This window comes from Hyalella azteca, unplaced genomic scaffold (genome assembly GCF_000764305.2).
Source record: "Hyalella azteca isolate HAZT.00-mixed unplaced genomic scaffold, Hazt_2.0.2 contig1382, whole genome shotgun sequence".
Lineage (NCBI taxonomy): Eukaryota > Metazoa > Arthropoda > Malacostraca > Amphipoda > Hyalellidae > Hyalella > Hyalella azteca.
Window position 1 is genome coordinate 240188 of NW_025931701.1, and position 18004 is coordinate 258191.

Below are 18004 nucleotides of genomic sequence, written 5' to 3' on the forward strand. Positions count from 1 at the left end.
ATTTTGATTGAGCAGCGCAGAAACTCGGAGCACTTCTTGAAATACTGTAAATATACTCTACCGGTTTAGGAGTTTAATCAATGTCTAATTAAGTTATTCGATGTTTTAACTTGAGGCGACTAATATTTAGATAGATTTCAGCACTTGTTGCGCTTTTAAATAACGACAATGTTCAGAGTGTGTGACACTGTGTGTGATATGAAGCACACACAGGTTCTGGCTCTATGGCTCATTGTTACAGAGGTCACGCTGCGACATGTTCTAGAGGTCACATCACTGATTCATTCAACCACCATCAGCTCGTGATCCTCTGGCGCCCTAGCCGGCGTATTGGTAATGACTTTATTTAGTTTTCTTGTTTGTAAAGACATCGTTTTAAGATTCATTTGATGGCATTTTAGTGATTCGTGTATGTTCATCACGTGAAATCAAATTTCTCTTGCCCTCCAAACTATTGATAAGGATAAGGATGACTTACTAATTTTATTTCGTTTTGTGATTCCGTATTCATTAGGCATTGTTGGATATAATGGTTCGTTACACACTGTAATTTTTTAGCTAAAACTTAGCCCAGGTCCATTGGTCTTGGTGACCTGTTATATCGCTTCGTGCTTAATGGGAATGAAGTACCGTACGCCTCCATCCTGCGCTTGCGTAACCATCTTTGATCGGTTGTGTTCGATCATCTGCATCACGCTGCGAACATTGAGACATGTCACTGGTGGCGTTTGCCAAGCGCTTATGAGGTGGCTGAACAAGACTGAACAACTCACAGATGACATGCGGAGTGTGAGGGCTCGCCTGTCTTGAGAGCTCGCCTGTCTTCAGGGCTCGCCTGTCTTCCACGTGACTTGACTGAAAACTATGCGAAAATATCTCAAGTACCCGTACACAGATGTCCTCGACGTTCGCTGAATGTTTGGAACTTTCTTGTTGTTGTTGTATTCGGTGCAGTTATTTTTATGTAAGTAACGGCAAGAACAGTATAGCACTCAAGTCCCATTTAAATCTGCACACAGATTTTACGTGAGCAATTATGTTGTTTATACTCAATTTTAAATAATTCGAATATGTCTTTGTTATTTCCCAGTAAATGGTGTAGCGTCAATTGTATGTCTGCGGGTGACGTTCCCTTGGATTCATTGACTAGATAAATATCCGATTCTGTAATCATATGTAATAACTTTACCTTGATCTTGATCATTTATGTGTATTATGATATCACTGAAATGGGACATTTTAGATTACGTTGGTAAATTTCTACATTAGGCATAACCGGAGGAAGTAAAATATTCAAGATTTACGTCATGCAATATTCACAACGCATTTATAATATACTCGTACCATTCTTTATGGTTCAATGTCATTCTTGTTTTCCAACAAATCACCTTCCTCTATAGGGCTATAGCGCGATGATATGGAGCTTGTTGACTTTCTCACCATCTTATCAACAATTAATTATTTAGTTCCGTGTTTCAGTTCACATGACAATGTTTCCAGATTTTCTCTACTGATAAACACGTTATTTGACTAAACTATAATGAAATTATGCTGCTACTACTTACTACTGATCGACTGATGCTAGTTGAAAGTTCGATGTAAACTTTCGTTTTTTTCTTGTTGCACTGAATGCTGCTTCAGTGAAAATTTAAATAGGTACAGCTTAGGATTAATCGAAATTGAGGTAAGATCAACTCTGAGTTTCTGTCCATGCGCTTGTTTAAGATTACTAGGGTTTCTGATGGTGCTCTAAAAACAGGTTACAATACCTTTGTTGAAGTGATGGTAGTAATGTATATATGAATGTGAAATTTGTGTTTTAACCTTCTTACTTTAGTTTGAATCAAATCTGTTTGTGCTGTTTTTCAAACTATTGTTGTTCATGCTGCCGAGCCGATGTTATATTGAAATAGTGTTACGTGGTTACCTTCTCCCGCTGTTGAACTGGTGTTGAACATTCCCGCTGTTGAACTGGTGTTTAACACCCCCGCTGTTGAACTGGTGTTGAACACCCCCGCTGTTGAACTGGTGTTACTGATACTGCTGCTCTAAGTTGGCTGGGGGCAGTTGGAGGGGGGGTGGGGCAAGTCAGACATTGAGGGGGGGAGGTTAGGGGAGGGGTTGCAGGGATGACCTCGAACTGACATGGCGTAGTTTCCTAGCAAGGAAGCCACGCCAGCCAGGCGTCGCGGCCAAGAGGGGACGCAAAAACCACTACGGCGGTTACAAGGACACAGCTAATTAACTAGCCTTCCTATATATTGTTCAGGTAGAGTGCGAATATTGTTCAGCTACAGTGCGAATATTGTTCAGCTAGAGTGCGAATATTGTTCAGCTAGAGTGCGAATATTGTTCAGGTAGAGTGCGAATATTGTTCAGCTAGAGTGCGAATATTCAGCTAGAGTGCGAATATTGTTCAGCTAGAGTGCGAAAAATGTTGTCTATTGTTTACAAGATGAATATTTCTTGTATTGTCGACAATGAAGTAAAGCGCGTTGCCCTTGTAATGATGGCGCAAGGTTGCTTTAACGTAATTTATTTATTTACGGTGAATCTTCGACTCTGTAATGCATTCTAATAATCTTTAAACATTTACAAAATTTGCAATATTTCTAATTTTACTTACGGCAATGTTAAAACATTTTAATCTATTTATTTTTATTAAATAATTACTTCACTTAATTAATTACTATGTGAACTGATTTATTGTATTTATTTTGCACCATATCCGAAATAATGTGCAAGTTAAATACCTGTGATATATATTTTTTTGCCATTTGATGTCCCTATAATAAATATTGATATGCAGGTTATGTTGACATTGTACATTATGAGTGGGTGTTAGAGTTTACATTGTATATTATGAGTTGGTGTTAGAGTTTACATTGTATATTATGAGTTTTTGTTAGAGTTGACATTGTATGTTATGAGTGGGTGTTAGAGTTGACATTGTATATTAATGAGATGGGTGTTAGACTAGACATTGTATGATGTGAGTCGGTGGGTGTTGACATTGTATATTATGAGTGTGTTGTAGGAGCGTGTGTGTGATGTGTGTATGTGTGGAGGAGTGTGTCCCGAGGGCGGTTGTGTACGCCGGTGACCCTGGCTTGAGAGGCCGGTAGCTGCCAGCGGGTCACCTTCAAATGGTCCAGTTTTTATTGGAGTGGTCACTCCTTTGCTTACATGACCAGCCAACTGACCACATTTACTTTACTCTCCGCAATTTATCGTAATTTAATTTGCTTCCTTATCAATAGTCTTCCGTATGCACGAAGCTTGTTCTTTACATCATTTTGTGATCTTGCTTTAGCTGGTTACGAATTGTTCATTTGGACCGGTGCTTGCTATTTCTCTTAAGGACATTGGCGGTGCCTGTGAGATTATTCTCAAATTCTAGAAGTGATGAAATATTATGAACCTAATAATTCTTAGGAAAAAAGTTCTTCGCATAATCCCTAATGTTCTTGCTATCGAAAACATTACGCTTCCTAAGTATGCCGGATTGAAATAAATTTGTGTTGTGCCAATTTCTACAACTTATGAGATTCCTAAGGATATTCAAGGTGTGGCTACTGCATTGGGCGTTCAAACTCGTTCGACTCGACGGATTTAGAGTTTCGTGGACCCCGAGCAGAGAATTGTAACATCTCATTTGTGTTTCCTATTTTAAGCTACTTTTTATTGATTAAGGGGTCTAGTTAATATGCATTTTTTGACATTGTAACAGATAAATGAACCAAAACTGAATACCAGCTTTATTGTTTCCTTGCATTTGAACTGCATTGCAATGAACCAATCTGACTAATCGAATGATTTTGATAATTCTTTTTTTTAGGTGCAGCTTCGACACATAAATATCTCGCTAAAGATTTCTGGATTTTTATATACTAATTGGCAATGAATGAAAGTAAATCTTTCAATCGTATTATTTCGTTCACATTTCATTTATTTCAATTTTCGTTCATACATACACGTATTACATGAAACTTGATAATATATTAGCTTCAGCTGACGTAAATAGTGTTAAGTTTTTTTTGTCAGAAATGCGTTGTCTAACTTGAGTTCGGCTTTAGAGCTCACTTCAAACACTTCCATACTGCTTGCCTGGGGCCATACTTTCAAAATTCGCTAAGTAAACGTTAGTACTTACACTCTATTTTCTTGTCTATGATGGTGGATTTTGCTTGAAAGGCCGTCAGTGATTGGCTGATGAACTTACGATCTTTTAATATTTTTTGAAAGTATGGGCCCTGCTCACGGCACGCGGCTAGATCAGCGCTCTTGCAAGGACCACTTGACTAATAAAAAATTCATGCGCGCGCGGTTGCGAGCTGCTGAACAGCGCTGCTCCTCCCTTAACGTCGTCCGGCCTTGCTTGGCCACGCACGGGCTATGCACGTGTTGGTCTTGCCACCTCTGTACACCTGCGCTCGACTGCCTTCTGTTCTGGTTGGGGACACGTATCTATTTTGTCAACTTCCTGTAAGATTTTTAATTACGTGCCACAAATTTGGGAAATGCCCAAAATCTTTCTGAAATAGTTTTAAAATTTAATTTAATTTTGAAACATCCATTTTAAAATAGAATACAAATATACAGTAGCTGTGTCGGACCATTAAACGATCATTTATTAGAAGTAACTATCTCATAAGTTTTCAAGTATTCAATGAAATGAACTTCACTTCTAAATTTACGTTTCAATTCCCCCATTTGAGGGCAAATGATCCTCAATAAACTTCCACATCTATCTTTTAATCATCTGTCATTTGTGTTGTAATTCTAGATCATATATGGCAGGACGCCGCCCTCGTCCCTTACAAGTGCTGCGGTGAGCAGCGAGTGAGCCTCCTATATTATTAATACATCGTTCTCAGTCTCCTTTATTTTCATGCCAAGTTTCCGCGCTCTCAAAAGTTGGTGCAACCTGAGAAATGACATTGTAGCTGGTGGCCATAGCCGCGTGCTGGGCAGTCTGATGTCGGGATATATGCTACGTCCGGGGCAGTCTAGTGTAAGATGAATTTGTCTCGTAGGCAATCTCTTGTGAGGTGCGTTCAACATGAATAAAAGGTCTAGTGGAGAGGTAATATAGACAGCACGATGAAAGCACTTCGTTTTGGAGTTAATTTGCACTAGACAATTTCGTGTTTTAGCCTTGGATATTCAGGTGAAATATTCGCCTTGGATATTCACCTGTATATTCGCCTTGGATATACAGGTGAAATTGTGCTCTTTTATGTTTTGCTTATGCATCATCTATGGCACGAATCATTCATTTAAGCGAATTCAGAAGTGACGAAAATAATTTTAATTCATCTTATCTTTTAACTCGATGCTCACGGATGCAATCACATAGTGGGTGTGCTACTGTTCTCGAGTGTCCATGTGACCAAAAGCCGGCCGCGTAAATTGCGCCGGACAATTTAGCATCATTTGCGTGCGCTGGCCCCAGGTCAGAGCGTGGCATGTGACGACCTAGTTTCCTCCTTCAATCCGCCTAATGCACCTATACCGAGTGAACCTATCCCTAAGTAGCTCTCCTACCACGATCGTTTACTATTCAACTGTACTTGAAGAAAATTACTTTTGAATAACGGAATTTATATAGCAAACTGTTCTGTTCCATGCATTGAACACATTTATACTCTATATGGGGCTTTCTCGAGTTGCGTAACTAACATTCATTTGTAAATATTATTTTCAATATTTATCGAGAAAACTAATTTTGTTCGTTATATTTCACTTCAGCCTGAGGGTTCAATCCTCCATTCCAACGCTTAGGTTAACCGTGCAATCGAACGATTAAATTCATTTTCCGTTGCCACCTATAACAATTTCAAATGAAATTCATTCATTTACAATCATGCTTTTTTGCTCCGTTAATATCATCACAAGAATTAAACCATAGCTGGCTTCATAGTGTGGTCACTGCGTTTCATGTTAACTCACGGAACGGCTGTCCTGTTAACATATTTTTCCCTGTAGGAGTTTTATCTGCCAGTTGACCACTTCACACCGTGATAACCTCTCTATGGTTCACCTGAACAGACGAGCCAGGGACTCACATGCACTATGCTATTACTGCGATCGTGATGTGAGGTAGCGTGCATCGTGCTCAGAGTCGTGTTGCTTTAAACGTGACGAGTGATTACGATTGTCATGTACCGAACTTGTTAATCATGAAAGTAAATTTCCTACTTCAATGTCGCTTTGAAAGTTTCTTGTTATTCTTCCTATTCAATAATTTGTATCTAGTTGTAATGTTCATTAGTTTTTATTTTTTCCTATCATACCTACTGAAATTTATCGAGAACCATTGATTTTTGTTTTCAGAATTAATGCAATTTTTTATCACTCTTTTGCTGTTTGGGCACGTTATTGCAATGGTTTCATTACTTAGTGTTTAATTGGTTTCAAATTTGTCGGCTTGTTTGATACGAAATGCTGTTACCGCTTCGCGATACATTAGAACATTTCTGGGCTGAAAATATTTTAATGGAGCTGTAATAAATATCATTGTCTCTCACGCGTGCAGTTATATGAAGCAGTTTGTTGTTCGAGTAATGCAGCGTCGAAGCTTAATGCGTGGTTCAATTTCTAAAGCAACTTTTTTTTTAGATGAGATTATCCATCATTGTCCAGGTTTTTCGTTTTAGTTGTGCTAACGTACCAAATTCGTAAAAACCACCATGCGTTCATTTGTTCTTCTATAGTTTTTGAATGCATAAATGATTCTTAGATTGAAATTTAAATGAACTGCAGAACTTTGTTCACTTACTAGTTAGTATTCCCTGTTCATCCGGCACTGTAGGTCGCTTCCAAGCATGAACCAAGAATGCATATGGTTCGGTCTGTAAATATAAGCTTGTGTGCTGTTACAACACTTATTAATCTCACGCACGTAACTCTCATACGAGGTATAACATAACGGATCTCACTATTCTTAGGTTCGTGCTGAGGTTATTCATCTTTAACGCAAGTTTGTACGTGCATTCGATCTTTATAATGACGTGCGTGCTCGAGAGCGGGAGAGCTGCGAGAGCAGTGTTGATCAGAGAGGCTGGTGACCTGAGCTGACCTTAGTTGACCTGTTTGAGTGTGACCCAGTCGATCAATACCTTCGCTCAAACCTCTTCCCGCACGCTATCATGTCATGATGCTCACACTCCTTAATGTCTTCCCTTGAACTTCTTTCAGTGTTTCTGGGCACGTTTGCCCAGAAGCACGGTAAATACTTCTGGGCGTGGCTTATGTAGTACACTCGGTAAATACTTCTGGGCGCAGCTTATGGAGTACACTCTGTAAATACTTCTGGGCGCAGCTAATGGAGTGCACTTGGTAAATACTTCTGGGCGCAGCTAATGGAGTGCACTAGGTAAATACTTCTGGGCGCAGCTAATGGAGTGCACTAGGTAAATACTTCTGGGCGCAGCTAATGGAGTGCACTAGGTAAATACTTCTGGGCGCAGCTAATGGAGTGCACTAGGTAAATACTTCTGGGCGCAGCTAATGGAGTGCACTAGGTAAATACTTCTGGGCGCAGGTAATGGAGTGCACTTGGTAAATACTTCTGGGCGCAGGTAATGGAGTGCACTAGGTAAATACTTCTGGGCGCAGCTAATGGAGTGCACTTGGTAAATACTTCTGGGCGCAGGTAATGGAGTACAGTAGGTTAATACTTCTGCGCTTTGCGTTCAGATTTCACTCTTTTGATTGTCTATGCGTGCGTAGTGCAATGAAATGTTTGTATTCCTTATTTAATTTCAAGGTGGACGGAAATCTTATTCTTAGTAGAAGTATTTACACTGATTTTGTAGTCTCACATTACACATATTAAACACATTTGCTTGTTAAAGTTGTTACAATTTTTGCTCATAGTTGCAACGATCTCCCTTATTGTATATTGCGGCATAGTTTTGTTATTCTTGCGCACATACCGTAACAACTACCAAGGCCCTCGTATATATTAAGTCCAACGCAACCAAAAAGACGCTTCCGTTTACGTATTTGCATCGTTTACTTTTCCATATTTATCCTATTTCAGTATAATTGTTATAATTTTCTTACCTATTATTGACTCGTATCTCAATCATCCGAATTTTTCCCCACTATCATGTTACTTATTTGTTTCTTCGAGTCTTGCCAATGTTCCGACAAGTAGTGTTTCCTCATCGATTTCTCCTCGCCTCCGAAAGTACGATTCCCATGTAGGCGTTTGAGGAACACGAAATGTTTTGATGCCGCTCAATAGGAGCCATGTAAAGACTCGATGTTACACAAGACTTAGTGTGTCAGTTCGCTACCGAGCAGCTTCCTCCCTCACAGCAACCCGGAAGCTGACAGACTTGGCGCTACTGGGGTCAGCGGTACCGCTTAAAGCTCTCTGCTATTGTGCTACCTTTTTACCCTATTTGGCAGCTCCCGGAAATCCTTACCTCGTACAAGTAAAATGTTCAATGGCTAGCTTGCAGCTCATTTAAATTTCGTGTATGATGCATTTAAAATACTGGATTTAAGTCGTGTTCATTGATATGAGCTGAAAGGTTTAGTGGCCGTGGCCAGATCTGCTTGTAATTAGGCCTACGTCATTCGTTTGCGACGTTCAACCTGCTTGTTGAAACAAGTACATACCTGAGAACCTACCGACGTTGTTTGATAGTTAACTATGTACAGTGTTCACTTTTCTCACTATCAAATCTTTCCTTAGCCAATAGCAATAGAGTATCCAATACTCTAATAGAGTATGAAATATTGATGATAATAATTGACAGGAATATTTTAGTTTATTAAATTTTATAGCCACCTAACTCGGACTTTCGGTCTTCTAGTGATGTAATATATTAAATAAGTACTACCTAATCAAAGCGTTACACTATTCCATGCCTATTTTTCCATCTAGGCAGTGCAAAGAGTGTTCTTTTAAAACTGACAATCTCAGCAAATTATCAATAAATGATTTTTTTAATTATAACTCACTTTGCCGGGCGTTAATGATTCTGCAATTTCATTACCTCGTGGTCTTCAGGATGAAGAAACCGTTACAAGTATGACTCGAGTGAAGTTGCTGTATGACTCGAGTGAAGTTACTGTATGACTCGAGTGAAGTTACTGTATGACTCGAGTGAAGTTACTGTATGACTCGAGTGAAGTTACTGTATGACTCGAGTGTAGTTACTGTATGACTCGAGTGTAGTTACTGTATGACTCGAGTGTAGTTACTGTATGACTCGAGTTAAGTTACAGTGTTGGCGGGGCAGCGGTTTTGGTGGCAGCGCAGAGCAGAAGTTGGGGTGTGCGCACTAAAGAGCAGCTCTGTATTAGTGGCTCCTCCGCCCCTGTGCCCTTGCTCCGGTATTTGGCATTCAGACCCCCTTATATGACCTTTCAACTGGTCTCGTGGTGGGGACGGCCAAACCCCTGAACCCCTCCCGCAGTAACCCCCTCCACTTCAGGGGCAAGTTGTTGTCCCCCGCTCTACACCGACGAACTCGTTCGTTCATGCCAAACCCGCCTCTGCGCGGAGATGGTGAAGGCTCTTACATGTTAGCTGAATGACGAGGATCTGAACGATTGGCATCATTTTGTTGAGGGTGTGAGGAATACAATTTTTCAACGTTCAAAATAATTTAGGATGGATCACTATGAATTTGCTTAAAATTACCCGTAGGTAGCTCACGCTTCATTATTTGCCTGTTTTACGATGGATATGGCAAATGATAGGAACAACATCTCGTGAAAAAGTGGCTCATGTAAAATTATAAAGCAAATAGACGGTTATATGATTCAAAGATGACATGCTTATTCTAGTGCATTAACATCCAATTTTCTTATATTAGTAGCTATTGTTGTGGTCAGAATACACGGAGCTTATACGTAGATGCCGTCACCTGATCACCGCGTCTGTTGCAATAACTTTGAGCGCTTGACGTTGCCATCTTGCAGTAGTGGAGCTCACTTTCTGCTTAACTTGTTGAGTAGTTGACCCCTTGTGGTCACTTGGTGTGCGTGGCAAGGCTTGTCGAGCCTCCTAAATGATTAGCCTCGAGCATCCTCAATGTTGCGACGCCTCGCCGTTGGGGCGTGCGATGTTTAACCGCCCGTGCGGAAATAGGCGTTCGCAGCAAGCAGGTGTGCTTGCGTCTTCTGCGCTGGCCGCATGCGAGCAGGTACGTATTTATGATCCCGATGTGTAATTAGCCCTCACCCTGTGCTAAAATTACTCACTTATTTTCGTTTACAAGATCGGGATTTTTTAAATTATTGACATTATTGTTCAAGCCTTGCTCCTTTCATTTAATATAAATATAGTTCATGCAGGATATTTTTAAGGTCATTTTCAATTACCTTGGGTAGAAGGATGTTTGCAAGTATCTGCTGTATATGTATACATTAAGTATTAGGAAATTATTTCTGAGAAACTGTATTTTACTGTGGCTGTTGTAAGTTTTTCTTCCTGTTGGAATACTTCAGTTCGTTTAATTAGTCATTTTTTCAATCATTCGGTATTTGTGATATCAACTTGAACGATGGAGTGAAGGCGCTAACATTACTATGCTTCTGAAACAATATTAATTTTTTGTGCATTCAAAATTTATCTGTTATATTTGACCAGCATAGTCATTCGAGAACAACTATTCATTTGAGTTCGAAGATATTGATTCAATTTAAACTGAAGTTTTTTCATTGAGCTTGTAGCTTACATATAGATATATATTTTTTACTTTTTAATAGAATTTAGTTCAATCTTCGTTCGGCACATATATATATGTATATTCGCGATTTATATTTATGACTTTCGTAATCTTAAAATATTCGTTGCGATTTGAAATAGTGTTATGTTCCAATTTCTCATTACATCCGTGAGCAGCGTATTGCGGTTTCATTAATTCAGCTTCATTAATCGAAGGCGTTGATTTTAACTTGGAATTTTTAGATTGAGGCCAATTTCTAGCATGTCACATTCGGATGACTTGCATTTCCTTGTTGACGCATGAGCCGAACAGCGTCATTGCTGGCCGAGACATGCTCGCTTCTGACGTATGCTATAGTGACTTATATGTGACTTATTCACAATGAAGTAGTTCTTCTCGATCTCCCAAAGCTCAAAGCAACACTCAGACCGTTTTTATAGCTTTGTCAGAGAAAATAAGTTGCATTGTTCGAATATTTGTGGAACATTTTCCAAGTTTTACTTACAGGCATGAGTAAAATTTATGTTGACTATTTCAATTGCAGAACGCCTGCCGCTGGAAAAATAATATTTGCGTGAATAAGATAATATTTGCGTCTATATATTGTTAAATGATTGATTTTTTTAAGCTAAGTGGCAGCTTCAGATTTTAAATTTATAATCTACTATTGGATTTTGTGCACAGACTCGGCACTATAATGTCAAACGCGATTAGTTGAGCACGTTTATGGACGTCAAGCGGACATATATGGCGCTATATAGGAGCCCTCGTCTGGCTCATGTGTTCTCCATCCTTGAAAATTTTTAAGTGGTCCCAGCCTCTTCTCCGTGTACTCCTTAAGGCCATGCGCCAATTATCGCTGATTATTAGCCCATTATGTGAAGTTTGCTAATATATATTAGTGAAAATAGTTTCATTTGTGGACGGTGAGTCAAATATTTCCATGCTCAATTGGCAAATGGACCCCAAAGCTCATTTACATCTGGAAAATAATTTACTTGATAATTAAGGGGCTTGAAGTTTAACGGTGTGCGCCTAGTTTTTTTATGTAATTTAGAAATTTATTATTTACTATGAACGCATTAGATTTCATGCGAACTCCTTTATTAAATTCTTCATTCAACCATTTTCTACGATAAAGGCATTTGTGTATAGCACCCTTTTAAGTTTCTGCCAATTTTAAATTTGTGTTCAACGAGCTTGGCAGAGTAATGTACAATGCTGACATCTATGGAGGGCCATTGTCAGGTATAGAGGTCTTGTATGTACACTCGCTGCTGCTGACCTGAAACATAGGCAGGAAATGTTCGAGGTGAGCATACAAATAGCTACGAAGATACAGAAATATCTACAAGTTGGTTGTCCGTGTTTTAGGAAATCAATGATGTTGGCATTAATGATGAGAAGATGAAAATTTCACGTTCCCTTTCTCGTCCTGATTACATGTTACATTTCTACAACTTACAATGCAATATCATTCCGATTAGTCTGTTTTCATAGTAACCGATCTAGAAAACATAATGCCCACTCTCGAACGAAATTGATTATTCTTTGTAAAAATGTAACAGATTCGATTGAGTCGGTCCCGTTTTGTCACTTGAGCGAAAAGGCGTCGCCTATAGCACTTCTACTCAACTAATATTGATAACTCCAGGAAGTAATATTAAGTAGTGCTTGCTGCCTATCTGGCTCATTCTGGGATGCTGGCGATGTACAGTTGGAGACAACTTTTTACTTGCTCGAGTTTTTCAGCGATGCTCCATAGCGATGTTGTGCGAGCTTCGTCGTACCTGAGACCCTCGCAGCTGCACGTAACGAGGTTATAGCGTCCCTCGTTCATCAGAATAGCCAAGTTCGCGGACTGCGTTTTTTTTTCGTAACAAACTTGGCAAATAGCATTTATGTGATCTACCTTCCGAATCAATGTGATAATATATGATTGGTTGAGCTACTTTGAACTAAAGTTTTGCACGTGTATGTATTTGTTGATTTCTGAATTAGCCAACTAAAATGTAAGTTAATATTAAGAAAATTCTATTTATTGGTGACAGTCGAATGACTTTTGAAACATTGAACCATCTTGTAAGTTTTCAGCGATCGCGGTCAAATTTTTTAAGTATGCTGAAGCTCAGGGTTACACGAAATTAACAAAATATTACAACATAATTTTTGTTGAACTTATTAGCCTATTAGTCAGGTTATTTCTCTGCCAATGTTTTTTGATGACGTTTGATTGTAGTAGTCATGATGTGCAATTCTTTTCTGACTCGTTGTTGTTAAGCCGAAACTCGATTTTGTACTTGTGTTACTGAATGAAAGGCTTGACTAGCTTTGATCAATGGCCTGCCTTGCAGGCGGTAGGTTGAGGGCAACCACGTATGTGTGAGCGAAGGATGTGTGTGTGTATGTGTGTGCGTCTATGCGCAGTCTGAATGTGTGGCTGCGGCCAGTCTCGCGTGACCTTCAGCCGCGGTAGCATTGGTCAGTGGAGCGCCCTACTAACTGCTACCGCCTCCCATCCAGGGCCACTTGCCTGCCTCAGCTTCTCTCACCGCCTACGTCAAATCCTTGCTCTCCGTTCGTACTCATGTCCTGATTGTTTTATTTTATCTATTTTTTTGCGATCCTTAAGCCTCGTCTGTGATGGTTTGCATCTTCATTTATATCAGTTAATTCTTATTTTATGTTCTTCTGTATATTACGCAAACTGTGTGACTAAATTGAAGGTCTGGATTGATCTTGTGCCGTTCTTGGAAAAAATATATGCTTATGGCTCGTGCCTAGAAATTTTTATATTAATAAGCAAAGACACCTGATGCAGAGCTAAGAACTGAACAGATGTACGGTTGTTATTGGTAAAACGGTTTTCCCAACTGCTTCTGAAAGAAATGGAAGTTCTATGTTTAAATTGTTGATGGTTTCGAAATGCTAAACAGTGGCTTCTACTACGTTAGGTGAAGTTTCGATTTTTCGTGCCGGTGAGTTCGAAGTTTAAAATTAATCACGTTTTCTCCATTCAGTGTTTCAAAGCAGACGAGTTTTGAAAAAAGTACGAGTCTTCGAGGCAGAATGGTTTGTTATTCAAATTTGTGTCAACTTTTTAGAACAATCGCTTAGTCCATCTGACCGTTGCGCAACGCGTAAGATTTGGCACGTCCTGGAAGCAAGATGTGTTACTCAACGGTGATTGTGAAGAGTTTGCCTTGTGTAGTGTATTCATTAAGCTGAGAACTCGACACTGTAGGGGTGATCATGACACAACGTGTGTCTCTAGTTCATCAGACATGGGTGTGGTCCAGTGCCTTACATGCTATCCAGCCACGAACTTCACTTATGTCTTTAGCGTGCAATGGCCTGCTAACAGTGTTTGCTTTTACCATGAATTTTTAGGATGTTACATTATTTGTACATGTATCATAATTAGAAAGATAATTTTGTAGATGTGTATATTTGGTATTAAGGCAATAATTAAGTGAAGAGTTTGAACTACCGTTCTGTTTTGAAGCCATAAATCACGGATATTTTTATTATTCTCCAGATTTTGAATATGAATGTATACTTCTCAGCACTGACATTTTTCTTTTAAATATTTTGCGTGTCAATATTATCCCCAAAGTTATATTTTACAGTAGATTTCAGTGCTGACTTTTCTGAGGATTCGAATCAAGTTTTAGTTATAACAACACTTGCAACAATAAACACTTGATAAGTTTCTAAAATGCCGTGAGTGTCGGATAACCGGGAACACGAGGGTAGCTTTTGCTCGGTGCTAGTGCTGAGCAGTTCCAGAGCAATAATGCTACCCACAGTCTGTCGGCTACCGCTGCCAGCAACAAGTTTTTGCCTTCTATCTTGACCTTCGTTGCCTGCGGGTCTACCCCTCCTTATCTTCTCAGCTAAAGGCTTCCTATGCTACTAAAAAGCGTACAGAATAAGGGCAAACTATCGCCCACCCATTACTAGCTCAGCCATCAGCCGATCCGTACAGCTCTAAAGGCAACTACCTTCGCCTTGCCATTGTTACTACGCAGTCTCGATGATTTACACAGTTTTAACTGCTCCCATATATTGCTTTATTGAGTGCTAGGCCTTGCCGATTCTTTATTCGATATGTTACACTTCGAGTCGGAAGTAATTATGTTTTACCAATTAGCTTGCAATCGTTATTGGATATTTGGATATTAATAAGTTGATTTATTACACTTAAGTGGGAGTAGTTGTAATTTGGAACGTAAATTTTGTATATTCTTATAGGAAAAATTGCACAACTTTCTGAATTACTTAGCGTTGTCGCTGTTTGCAGGGAAGCTGAGCTATGCAAACACTTCACTGTTGTTCCTTCTGTATAAAAGGCAGGTTAGAAGTATACCTCACTTCAATTACCTAAGATGGTTTTTGTGTTGAAATCAAACAAGTCCATTTTAATTTCATGACCTATTAAAGTTGTATTTGTTAGTAAAATCACTAAGCACTCCGTAACCTCAGTCCATTCAATCACTTGAATGGCTGCATTCTTCATTCATGTGTGCTTTAGATACTTGTGTGGATTCTAACCACTTCATTCATGTGTGCTTTAGATATTTGAGGTATTTCTTTCCACTTTTTTGACCAAACAACTCGCATCTTTGGCAATTGATGAAATCAAACACGTAATATTGCTTATTTCAAACAATATTACGTGTTTAAACAACAATAGTTTACTCCATTGCCAGCGAAGTGGTTTTATTTAACGCTGCATGACCTCTTACATGACACGGTCTGCGCCTGCTGTTCTCACCTTCCTTTATGGCACATGGCTGAATGCACACTGGTGGCCACACTCTATTCGATCGTCACAACCTCACCTAGTGTTGTTCAATGGCGCCTCGTGACGAAATATTTCCTTAAAAAGAATGCCATCGTTGTTCTGAAGCTTCTTTTGAAGCGATCTTTATGGTTCAGGAGCCGCAATTTAGCCGCAGCATCGTTGCTAAATTTGCAATGTTGTTTCTGATTCTTTATTTCAAGTTTTCGTCAAATTATTAGTTTGGTTTGAACATCGTTACAAATGAAGTAAAACTTCTCGTCGTATGACCATTATAGTTTTCTTACTTATATCAACTAAACACTTTTATTTTGTTTTTTGTGCTTCAGTTAATTTATTTTAGAAAGAAGAGTCTACATTGGAAATTATCGTAAATTAAAACTCATTTAACTGTTTCTTGTCGAATCGTCTATTCAAGAAATTCTAAAAGTCACTTAGCCCTGTTATTGATATTTATTCAGAATAAAATATCGACAACTCAATTACCAATAAATTTATTTCATCAATATTTAGAGAGGAGAAATTCAATTGAAAAAAGAAAATTCCTGCAAAAATTCCAATACATTCATATTCAAATCATTCAAGCTTATGCCTCGATGAACAGAATGTAGATAAATGTCTGTATTTCTACTACACCCTGCACTTTTTTGTGCCCCTGCAAACTTAAATTCCTAATGTAAAATATGAAGTTTGTTATTTTAACGTTTTGTACTTCTTCCTGTGCAGAAATAGCCTCAAGCCGTACGGACCGTAGTGTACCAGCCACCACAACCATCCTCACAGTGCCTACCGTACAGCCTCGACTGCTCACCCATAGCCTTAACTTGCCACCCACTAGTTCTGGACCCCCAATTAATTGCAATAAAACGACCTACGAGTCGTCGCATAGTACTAAATCTTTAGTTTCCAACTCGATTTTGGATGTTCCCAACGACGCATCTTCCGTCTCTACTACCCGCGACTCAAATACGGAGTTTGGTCCAACGGACTCGCCCTCGGAACGATTTCTGATCGATTGTGACGAGTCGAATGAAGCCGCGACGTCCACTTCACCAACTACGGTGACAGACAAAAACTCTTCCTTCTCTCCGGCTCTCATTGTCCCTTCCGCCTTATTGGACAGTCGACAAGCTGCATCAGACAGCAAGTTGATTCCCACTTCTCTACCACCAAACACTTTGAAGAGCAACCCCCATAGCTCTTCTGAGGCCTCGCCGCGTTCCCCTAGCACTTCGCTAGTAGAAACTCCCGCATTAATACCTCCAATGCCCGCGTCGTCCCTCCTTGACAATTCTGCATTGATCAACTGTTCGACTTCTTCGTCCCCCGCCAGCCTCATGGTGACCAATCCTGCCCTCTTCAGCCACAGCATGCTGGGGGCCAGCCATCATACCCTCCTGCTTGCCAACGCTGCAGTTTCGAACGCTGGCTCCCCGTAAGTCATCATTGCTGCTAGACTCACTGGTTTTCTTTTTACTTGGTAATCTTATACGTGTATACTGATAATGCAAAGTATCTTAATCTTTACTTCTCTGAGTGTTTCGTCCGTGAAATTACCAAAATAGCGGACAATTTTACTGTTCATCTCGAGTTCTTCTTCTATATCTCTTCATCTTACAACTTTATAAGTGTTCTCATATAATATATTCTGCTGTATTTTTCTTGAAATCCCTTTACCCTTATTTTTAACCTTTCGCTTAGTCATCAAAGAGTATGTTCTCCTCATTTTTCTTTTCAGCTACACTTACCTCACCAACGCTGTCGTAACCAAAGCCATTCAACATGGATTCTTTGGCTCAGCCTTAGCGTTGTTACGTACGGCAAAGCAATTATTTTCTGTATTTGAGAGCAGATTGTGCGTGAAATTTTTGAAGTAACACGTTGATTTCGTATAATGGTTCTAGTAGCGATTTATTTTTCTCTTGGACTTCCTCGTCTAAAAATTCTTCATTGTTATCTGTGTCATCACGGAATCATCTTCCCCACATGAGTCTATTTTCCTCTTTCTATGTCACTATGTCACATAGTTGTTTGTCATTGTGTTTCTGCAGTTGATTACTTCCGTTCAATTAAACGGCCAGATAGAATGGCTCCTCGATTCAGTTGAGGCTGTTGACTAACAGTTGTTAAGTCACGTTGCCTCCATGTTCAAATTAACGTATAATGTGTTTAAAATAATAGTCCATTTAGATGAAAACGACTACATTAATTCAAGTTAAATAATGAAATTAAGTTGATTTCAAACTCTTGGTAATCTCTGTTTTCTGGAAATCACCTTTATTCTCTTGCGAAAAACCTTGAAGAGATTCAGGTATGATTAAGACCCTAAAGATCCTGCACGACAATCTTGCTAGTTTTTCTTGAATAAGAAGCTACGTATAAGGAATGCAGTATATTTACGTTGCGGATGTGGACTCCTTAAAATGTCAGCTATTCACGACCGCCCGAGTTGCACTGGTTTCCAGACTGGCACTCCTCGGTCCGTCTCCGGCCGTCCTGACCGCGG

At 39.5% G+C, this 18004-nt stretch overlaps 1 protein-coding gene across 4 annotated transcripts in view; it reads left to right on the forward strand.

Annotated features, from left to right (window-relative positions):
- Nucleotides 1-18004, forward strand: part of LOC108670911 (orphan steroid hormone receptor 2) — a 79971-nt gene that overhangs the window by 44552 nt on the left and 17415 nt on the right. For 3 of the 4 annotated variants that reach the window (XM_018158407.2, XM_018158408.2, XM_018158409.2), the window contains exon 3: nt 16225-16933. In XM_018158407.2, the coding sequence (XP_018013896.1) occupies nt 16225-16933 (709 nt within the window). Of the gene's footprint in view, nt 1-13160; nt 13272-16224; nt 16934-18004 lie in introns of those variants that run through there. The other variant, XM_047882498.1, reaches the window with a different exon arrangement.